Here is a 10,813-nt window from a genome sequence, read left to right as displayed (position 1 = left end):
AAAAAAAAAAAAAAAAATAGCAGCCAAATACATGATTTAAGTTATTTCCCTGAGGCTTTTTGTCATTTTTTTCCTATGAGATAAACATAAAACAATAATTGATTGACTTCATGCATTACTATGTGTTTTGTGTATGTGTAAGCATGTCTACGAGTTTTTGTACATATAGGTAACTGGCATTTACCAAGACCATCTTATTAGATGATAAAAATAGCAGTACCATAAAAATAATAATAAAATATCAGAGACTATTATATTGTTTAAAGTCACTTATGTGATTTTATATAGTCATTTGTTTCTTTCTTTTTTTTTTTTGGTACTGGGAATCGAACTCAGGACCTTGTGCTTGCTAGGCAGGCACTTGTACCACTGAGCTATATCCCTGACGCTTATATAGTTATTTCTATACTTAAGAAGTAAAGACATTCTCAATTGCTCTGATACTAGATGTAAAAGAGCACAGAATAAAAATTACTAAGTAAAAATATGATAGGTGAGCAAATTTACAACTATCGGGCAGGCGGCAGTAAAAGAGCTAACTAAAATCAGTGTGTTTTTAACTTTCTGATTACTGAGAAGCCTCTCAACACAAGTATGCTAAATAAGCCATATTTTACTTACTGACCATTGGTAATAATATATACAATTTATATAAAATCCATTTATGTTAAGTGAGTCACTAGTACAAGTTGAAGTAATTGTGAGAATTGAATTTTAATGAGGTTATAATGCAAATAATCATACTGCCCAATAATCATCAAAAGTGTAATGCACAGCATAGTGTTCAGATTTGGATTTACTGTACTATTATCACTTTATATGTTACTATACACAAATTTAGACAATATAAAAATAAGCAAAATTATTTTAACTTTTACCTTAAAAATACAAACATTTTAGTTTTAATGTAAGTCCTCATGGTTTTAAAACGTCAAACTGTTAGGCTGATATGTGTTACATGCATGTCCTATTGATGTCTGTCAAGAAGGAATTATAGTAACATTGTGTATTATCAGTCCATACTATTTTAAAATTTGATTATCCAATCAGTATAAAATAGTGTATGCCCCTTACCAAAAATTTAAAAACTGAAAGTAGCTTATTTCATTTTGTTTACTAAACAGTTGTAATGTGGTTCACAGTACAGTGTTTAATCATATATTTAACCTTAATCTAATCTTCTCATTTTATATTATAAAAACTTTTATATTATTTTCTGTTCTCCAAAACAAGTGAAAATGAAATAAACTAAAAAAAAAAAATCTGTGTGCAATGTAAACAGAGAATGAATAGAGCAAGGAAAAGAAGACATACGACACTCTATGAAAGTGTCAGTGTCAACTTAGCCATTTAAAATGGTATCAGAACCCCAATGATCACTTCCTGAGACATGATCAATTAATAAAAAAAAATAAAGAAAATCAAGTCACAAAGGAATACTAGAAATTTTGTTATGACAGTGAAATGACTTGGTTATGAAACAGTGAAGGCATTTTGTAATTGTCAGAGATAAATTGGCTAGGCACTTATTTGGACATAACATTTTACAAAAGATTAATATACATTAGATGACACTCCTATATTGCGATGAATCACAATTAGACATTTATTACTTGGTACTCATATCTATATAAATTGGAAGAAAAAAATGGAATAATATTATATGAAAACAGCTGTCTGAGGAGGGGTTAACTAGGAAATACATGAAAGATTTTACCTGTCCAACCAGGCAAGCAGACTCTTGGCTGCTCCAATCAGATCCACAACCGATGTGAGAAAGTCATTTGGCAGTTTTCGACTGGTTCTCCCGTCATAGTGGCCACTCCTTCTCCTTCCTGTTATAAAGTTCTGTAGATTTTTGGCAGATGCATTCAGCTTATGAGATAGAGTTTTTAGATTTTCTGTCTCCAAGCCATAATTCTGAATCATAAAAAAAGTAATAAATAAAGTCAATATTTCTTCCATTCATGAAAATATTTCCTGAGTACTTCACTATGTACAGACAATGGGGATATTATAATTATGAATGAGTAAGGTTAAGATTCCTGGGTCTAGTGCAGCCCATGCTAAAGTGAGGATATGAGGAAATCTCAGATAAAGAAATAATAAGATGTGTTATGTATCATTAAGAACATGGAATGATGTATCCATTATATCTTGGAACTATGCCACCTGATATAGCAAGGCTGTTAGGATTCATGAATTTATTTTTAAAAACCAAAACCTAAGTTTATTTACTTGTGAAATTATTATAGTCAATTATTGTTTTATTGTCTATTCGATTCCTGTATGCAAGCTCATGAATATAGATACCAGGAAAAATTCTGCTTATCCGAAGCTAAAAAAAGGGTAACCTAACAATAAAATAAAAGAGAAATAAATTATATAAAATAACCTCTGTTTTCTGTGTTCTCTACAGAATAATTCATAAGAAGTTTCTGTTACAACATGGTGTCAAGGAAAACGCTGCTTCTTTAGGGGAACTAATACACTTCCTCTTTTTTTAATAACATCAATTGAGAAGCTAAATTATTTTTATTTTTGTTCTGGCTACATGAGCTCACATTAACATGTAAAGCACAACCAAATCAGGCATAGTGAATTCTTAGTAAGTGTATTTGTTTTCTTCTTTTCTTGTTCTCACTTCAATATCTACTAGTATTAATTCATTCCAAATATTTTTGTTTATACACTATTTTAGATAGGGGTTAAGTTAATAAATATAAACATATTTCTTAATATATTTACCATCTTCAGATAGGGAAGGATTACACTATTCTTTCAAATAAACTTAGGGAAAGTTTTAATAAATCACAATTCAAATTTAAAACAGCTAATTGTGAGTTTGAAAACACTGATAAAACAAGGTAGTTAAAAAGATCAAAAGATGTCCTTGATTAAGTAACTTAGTTTTGTTATGTATGTTACTGTTCTGTGTAAAATTAAAAGTATATAACATTATAAAAACCAAAGAATATTAAAATTTACTTGGGCCTAAGAGGCTGTTAGATCTACCCTCTTTTCACAGTTACAGAAAATGAGGCTTAGGGAAATTTTTTTTAATGGTTTGCTTCAGAGCTCAGCGCTTAGACAGATGGTTTGTGAAAAGGGACTGCATCCCACCTGTTGGGGGAGATCTTTACCATGTTCCTTTAGCATCAACAACTGGAGCAAAGTAGAAACAAAAACTTATAAAAAAAGGAAAGGAAACAAACACTAAAAAGAACTTAGATGTACATCAACAACCACTAGGTATTTACTTTATGAAATTTAATTGGTTATTTTCCTATGGTAATTTAACAAAAGAGAAATTAGTGGGACAAAATGGAGTTGAGAAGATTTTCATGCATAAACATTAAATATCAAACTGTCATTTATATTATCACTTAATGATTTAATAACGATAAAATGATCATTCTTCGATGAAAATTTATATTTTATTGAAATAATATTCTTTTTTAGAACCTATACATTTGTTTTATTTAAAAACAGTATATTAAGTATTCACTCCTTAATTTGAATTGCTATATTCACCTCACAAGTTAAAACATTTGGCTTGTGTAAAAGGAACAATTTTCTATTCAAATTCTATTGCATCTGATCATGGGTTCTCTGTGAAAGATTTGAGAGATTTTTATCTACCTTGTCACTATATTAAGGAAATTCTCTTATAAGTTTATAAAAGATGCTATCACATGAGTAGATAGGAACAATTTACTGTGTAATTACATCAACTAATGATGATGCTTCTTATGTGCTTAAAAGTATTTTCAGGTTTTCCACATTTTAAAGCATTGCTCTGAAATACAGAGTAATAGCATTATTTTTTGTTTATTAATTGGTTTAATGAAGAACCATTTGTTTACAAATTATAATTTCTTAGAGCTCAATATTTAATAATTTATTAGCGAGAAATCAAATCAATTAACTTGGTAACTGATCTTTCATTCACAGTCATTAAGCCTCTACAAAGATTAACTTAAAATATTTCACCCTACAATATTAGCATGTTGTTATTAGAAAAGGAAAAAAAAATTAAAATAATACTAATCTTACAAATTAAAATCTGAAGCCTAAAAATACCTTGAAGTCTTCAAAATTGAAGATACTAAAATTATTTCTTCTTTTTTTTTTTTGGTACCAGGAATCGAACTCAGGACCTTCCACTTGCTAGGCAAGCACTAGTGCTGCTGAGCTATATACCCGGCCCAACTAAAAATTGTTTCTAATCTAACTCAAGAATTGTTTTTGTGTCGTTTTGATTTTGTCTGCATTGTTGTGTTAGTTTTATCTTTAAAAAAAATCTAGAAGGAATTACCTGAGATCTCCTAACTTGGAAAGCACCTAAGGAAATATCCCATATGGAACAGAGGTAAAACATGGGAAGGAAAGAGGAATGCAGTGGCAGGAGACAAATATATGTATCAGAGGATGGAGAAGGAAATTGGGTAGCTCAATGTTAGAGTGCTTGCTTAGCACATGCACTACTATGCATTTTGAGTCCCCAGTACCATACAATAAACAAGCCCCCCAAAACCCAGCAACAAAATACAAAACAAGCTCACTTGTCCTAGCTAACAAATGTGACTAGCTATCCCCATAATCAAACAGCATTTTAAAAAAAATTTATAGTGGTATAAAAATAGTTTAGAAACTCATCTGTATATGACTATTTTCACAAGAGACTAATCTCACCAGATAATTTTCATCATAACAATTCTCAATTTTAAGTACCTCAAAAATCAATTACTGTGAGCACAGGTACTTTCTTTCCTTTCCTGAAAGTGCACACTTTGTTGCAACTTGCTTTTAAATTACGAGTAAATCACACTCCACTGCTTACCATTTAAAAAATCAACAAGTAAATGAAGTGCTCCTTTGCCTTTGGCCAGTATAGTGACGAGAAGCACTGCCATACCTTTTTAAAATGAAGGTTTATTCATTACACACTTTTTAAATGGATACACATAGGAAAATGCTGTATTACTGTTAGTACAGAAAGTACTACCTTAAGAAAACAAAAACATGGGCCTGAAATGTATGTACGCTGCTTTCTTTGGCTCAGTGATGGCAAACCTTTTGGAGCTTTTGATGATAACCAACGGCCTGCCGTGGCAAGTATGCCAGAGGTTTGCCGCCACTGCCCTTTGAATTTCTTATGTGTTCCTATACTTTGCCACTAAAACGTGTGCCACAAGCCAGCAGTGAGTCACAACCAATTCAATATAGTCAGTCTAGTCTTGATGAATTGGTACTAATACTGGTCTTCTCTTTCAAGTACATGCATGTAAAAACATATATAAAAGAGAAATTAAGGAACATATTTAATATTTTAGAAAAATTGTCTTGGCTAAATCTTCACTGCTGACAAATGCTATTTAAATAATTTAATATTGGTACTGCATATTTTACGTTAACGTCATTTATGCAGTTCTTATTTTGAATCTATCAGGTAGCAGCTGTTTAGGTTTTTAATACTTTGCTTTATGAGTAATTCCTAAAAGGGTTGCATTAATGAATTTTAGAAAATAAATTATTTTGAGATGAATGAACAATGCAATTATATTGTAAAGAAACAGATCCTAACAATTGCAAACATCAAATTTCTCATGAAGAATGCCTATTATATGAAAAGTATATAGAGAATGAAGTGAAAACTGCTTTTATCCTGTCATAAATCATTCACTTATAGTATCCAATAAAAGATACACTATCAGAATACAAATTAAGGGCTATACATGAAGATATACATATGTGTACTTTTACTCTTTCAGTTTCTATTCTTTGTTCTCTATTTAAGCATACAAAATGATTGCATTAGTAGTTTGAAAGAGTTAATACATACCCAAATCATTAACAGCTTAATTCCTCCTGGATTGCACTGTACAAATAATATAGTTGATACTTAAATATATTTTGCATGAATGAACAGTTGACTAAATAATCCCTGATTTTTATCAAGTGCCATAACACTGACTCTACATCACAACTAACTTCAAGACAAGGCAGATAAAAATATAGCATAGCTTAGAAGAAACAAAAAACATTTGGTGATTTTCTGTCTTTCTTACACTAGGAAAAGAAACTTCAGAGTCACAGACTGTGTAGGCAAGAGAAAAAAATTCTACAGTTCTTTGAAGAAAAGTTGGAAGTTTCATTCAGTGACACAGCAGTGATTTAACATCCTCTATATGCTAAGCACCAGGCAGAAAGCTGAAGAAAAAGCAATGGCTTGGACAAAGGTGCCTTCTTTACTGGAATCTACCATGAACGGGAGGATCCCAGACTCTAAGCAAAGAATTATAAAGTGACCCACAGTATATGTGGCCTTCCTTATTACTTCTTTTTTTTTTATTTTGAAGAGATTCACTTTATTCATTTTTTTGTTGAGATTCACTTTAAATAATTCTCAATACATGATAATTATTGTATCAAACCTTTCATGTTGTAGTTTTAGTTTCCTTCCTTTTATCTTTAAAATAAAATAAATAAATAAATAAATAAAAAAGAAAAGGAAACTATTACTTCTAACTCAGCCAAATCAATACATTCTTGTTTTCAACTGACCACTCCTTAATTTCACAATTCTGTCTTTACATATCATATTTCTTTTGCCTAAGTTTTCCCACTTGTTGCCGAGCAACAGGCCCTTGTCCTGTAATACTAATGTAAAATTTCATCCACTATTTCTGCATTCTTCAGCAGTGTTCCTCACTTTCTTCTCTGAGATTTTCCTTAAATCTATGTTTCCATTTAAAGAGTGTTGTCTTCCTGTATACATCTTAAAAGTACAGACACTGTCTTTTTAATCTTCACATTCTTATTGGTAGCATTCTTTGAACGCAAAGATATAATTGTTAAAAGAAGATATAAATGAAATAGAATAAAAAAGTAGAAAGTCCAGTAGAAACTAGAAACAAAACATAGTTCCCCATTCCCGACAGTATAGCTCGTAGTATAGTCCATTCAGCTTGTTGACTAGGCATCTCATCTCCTGATTTTATAATGGGATGCAGAAGTAAACCAGAATTCTCTGGTCAGAAATTTGTTTCATCTTTACTAGAAAATATCTGTTAAACAAACTAAAAGATATCTGCACTTCTGACTTTCCTCAGGTGCCAACTCTGCACAATGAATATAATTATACAATGCAAACATGTACTACTAAAATTTTTAAACTGTTCCTCATCATAAATAAAAGATAAAAAGGAAGTTAAATATTTGACCTCTTTGGGAATGGGACAGTCATATGAACAGAAAAAAAAAAGGAACTCAGTGATTTACTTTTTTCTTTCCTGTGTTAAGTTCCAGAAAATCTCACTCAAATAATTAAGTTTTCAAGCGACATAACCCTAGTTTTTAAATCCAGAGTTACAGAGGGATTAAAACTCAGTATATGGAGAGATTTATCACAACTCCACGGCTTGAATTTAGAAATAATACAGACATGTATCCCTGATATCGTGCTTTTAAGTAGGTTTAGGTCAGCAGTCTTATACATGGGCCAGATCTCAAAACCTACAAGTCTATACTAATTGTACATAATAATGTCAGTCATAAACCTTCTTTCCTTCTTCAAACTGGCAACGTGAAAGCTCATGAATGGTTCAGGTACAAGGAGTTCTGCTTATTGGACATACACTCTGGACATCAAGCTCTGAAACACACAATTTGTATTGTTGTACAAGACATGGCAATTAAGGAAATACTAAACCATGTGCCCATCTCCAGGTCACTTCCATCATATTTTCAGGATCACTCTGACTCAGATCTGGAGACTAGTAGGATAGAAACATTGGGGGTCTTTACCTTGAGTCCTATCTTTAACTTTAGGCATGATTTCTGCAACATAATTTAGAGAAGAATGAGAGTGCATATTGTGGTTTGAATTTATTTATCTCAGCAAGAGGGTTATGAAAAGATCCCCAAACAATAATATGAAAAATATGACAACAGTCCTACATCACCACTTTCAAAAAATATTAATTGAGCATCAACCATTATTAGGCATTTGTGCTATACATACATGTTTAATAAGCATAGCTGCTTTTCCCGCATAGCTTACCATTTAGTAGAAGAAAGTAACATTAATTTGATAAACACCCATAAATACTTAATTACAAATGAAATGAGGATTAAGAGAGATAACAGTGTGAGGGGGTGGTGTTTTAGGTGAAGCAAGGGTGAGGAACCAATCAAAGATCGTCTCTTTGAAGAAATGCCAGTGAAGGTAAGACTTACATATAAGCTAAGCTTTTCAAGAGGGCAGGAAGCAGGTCTTATTCACCTATGACAATACAGGGCTTTGTATTAATTGATTCATGAATTATGTTTAATTATCTGCATATTTCTTATCAGTCATAATTACCTCCATAGTTCTGACCTATTAAATGTGTGCTGTTTGCTAGGCACTGATTAGGTCCTATACAAATAATTTCATTTGAGGAGCTAGATATTATTTCTATTTTAGAGAAGATAACTATAGCCACAGTAAATTTGTCAACAAGTATTAATAACTAAATGAGTCAAGAGTTAAGAAAGGATATCACATTACATAGTTCATTTTTTTTCTCTGTGTGACCCTACCCTCCTTCAGAAATAAGTGGAAGAATTTAAAACCACTCGAGTTAGTGTCAATTTATCTCACTTGGAAAAAGTATCTATGTTTTTCTCAGAATGTCTAGCGTCCTATAAGAATCTTACAGAAGGCTTTTTGTCTATGCATTTCTCTTTAACGTGAGAATGTAAGCACTGGTTGTGGTTTAGGTCTGAATGTCCCTCCAAAGTTTCACGCGCTGAGAGCCGAGAGTTACAGGGCTTGCTGCAGCTGGCTTGCTATCAGGAAGCAGGTTTTGATTAGAGCTGGGTCATTGGGGACATGACCCGAAAGACGTATCTTCATCCCTGGCTTCTCCCTTTACTCTCTGTTTCCAGGCAGCAATGAGATGAGCAGCTTTCTTCTGCTTGGGCCTTTCCATCATGCTACTTTCTCCCTGGAGCTGAGCAACCAAGCAGGGACTGAAACTTCAGAAAGTGTAAACCAAAATAAACCTCTTCCCCTTTAAATTGTGGGTACGTGGCTCAGCAAGGAAAAAGTGACAAGGAAACCACAGTACAAGATAAGCAAATAATTTAAACTTTTTTTCTAAAATAATATTACTTAGTATTTCTGGTACAAAACCTAAACTTTCAGAAGAAATTGGAATCTATACCTGATTGTATAGAATTTTGTATCCAAAATGTTGCTATGAAAACTTCCTTGGCGAGCTCTAATTTATGTTTCTCAAGTGGCTACATGTATGTCAACAGTTAAGTTATAAGTTTCTTTGTCATTTGGAACTAATAATAACAAATTCAAGGAAGGAGGAAAATATTACATTCAATTAGTTCAAAATTAGGAGGCTTTTTCTCTCACTGTTTAAATTTAAATTATTAAAAGAAGAAAAGAAAAAAAGAGTGAAGGAACAAAAGGGAAAAAAGGCAAGTTTCCTTTTCTACACTTTCATGTCCTCACCAGAGCGCACAGAAGGTCAACTGCTTCCAAGATCAGTTCCTGATGCCCAATGCGGCTGACTCCCAGATCTTCCAGTTCCTGATGTGTAATGCGGAGTAGCTGGTCCCCACTGATCTTCTCCCTCTCAAAGTTCTTAATATACTGCTGCAAACAGTCGTCAAGACCTACAAAATAAAAGTATTGAAGACCAGAATGAAAAAAGCAGTTGAGCCAAATAAAGAAGGCAGGAAGTGCTAGTTCCAATCATGCTTGACTTTGGACTAGTCCAACTATCCACCTTTTCTCAAGGTACACGTGGGGCTGCAGCAAAAAAGAAAAAGAATCACTTTGTCATATTCCTAGTAGTAAGACTCCACTTCAATTTTCTTCAGAAATTATTGAAAATCTTTTGTCTCTCTTCTCAGCAGTTTGCCTTGTAAAACACGTTACCCGAATGACAAATCACAAAGTATGCTAACAGATTCCCCTAATTTCAACGTAATCAGAAACAAACTCTCTCTTCTTTAACCCCATTTCAGAGACAGTTTCTTCATACTATACAAGGTCAACTATCTTTCTATGCTCCAGAATTCTATCTTTTAGCTCCTTAATACTGTTTCAAGAATTTAAAAAATTTCTGTGCTCCGTTTGTTTCAACTATTTCCAATTCATTGACTCCTTCTATATTCAAACCTCTGCCATCCTAAAAAACAAAGCATACCAAAATCTTTCTTTGACTCCCTTGATTCTGTGTTCTCCATCTGTCATCCTCTTCAGCCCCAGCCCCCTTAGTCTTTATTTGCTCACCTATGACGCACTCCTCAATCTATTATTATGTGGGTTCTACCCAAGTCCAAAAACCCCCATAAGTAGTAATAACATTGGATTTTATATTCTTCAAACAATCTTTTTCAAGATTACCCAAGGCAATTCATAAATGAGTGGCTAGGCTACACACTAAGTTAGCTTTAACCATCTATGAAATGGCCTGGCATATGTAATGAATTAGATTAATAAGATTTACTCTCTAGAATTTTATGTAAAGAATATGAAGAAAATGAAGGAATTAGCACATATTAACTGGTCTTGATTATATCTAGAAGGGAGTAAAAAGGCCATAATGTGCTATATTATAGTTAAAATAATAAGGAAGTAGAAATTGTAAGCAGGTAAAAGAAAAAAAGAGTTAGAATAAATGTGTCAAGGAAACAAAGTCCCATAATGGATATATTATAGAACCACTGAGTGAGGAAAAAACTAAGACTTAAAAGCAGCCAGGTTCCTGGTAGGTTCTAGTACCAGGCCACACATGCCCTTTCT

At 32.6% G+C, this 10,813-nt stretch overlaps 1 protein-coding gene across 1 annotated transcript in view; it reads right to left on the bottom strand.

The window, feature by feature from the left end:
* Cnksr2 (connector enhancer of kinase suppressor of Ras 2) overlaps positions 1 to 10,254 on the bottom strand; it is a 218,974-nt gene extending 208,720 nt beyond the window's left edge. The window contains exons 1-3 of the mRNA XM_013506287.1: positions 10,215 to 10,254; positions 9,515 to 9,678; positions 1,718 to 1,920 (exon numbers count right to left, since the gene is read on the bottom strand). Coding sequence (XP_013361741.1) covers positions 1,718 to 1,920; positions 9,515 to 9,678; positions 10,215 to 10,254 — 407 coding nt within the window. The remainder of the gene's footprint in view (positions 1 to 1,717; positions 1,921 to 9,514; positions 9,679 to 10,214) is intronic.
* Positions 10,255 to 10,813: the final 559 nt, after the last annotated feature.

The sequence above is a fragment of the Chinchilla lanigera genome, unplaced genomic scaffold (genome assembly GCF_000276665.1).
Source record: "Chinchilla lanigera isolate Chin_1 unplaced genomic scaffold, ChiLan1.0 scaffold00108, whole genome shotgun sequence".
Taxonomy (NCBI): domain Eukaryota; kingdom Metazoa; phylum Chordata; class Mammalia; order Rodentia; family Chinchillidae; genus Chinchilla; species Chinchilla lanigera.
This window is presented reverse-complemented; position numbering and strand designations above follow the sequence as displayed.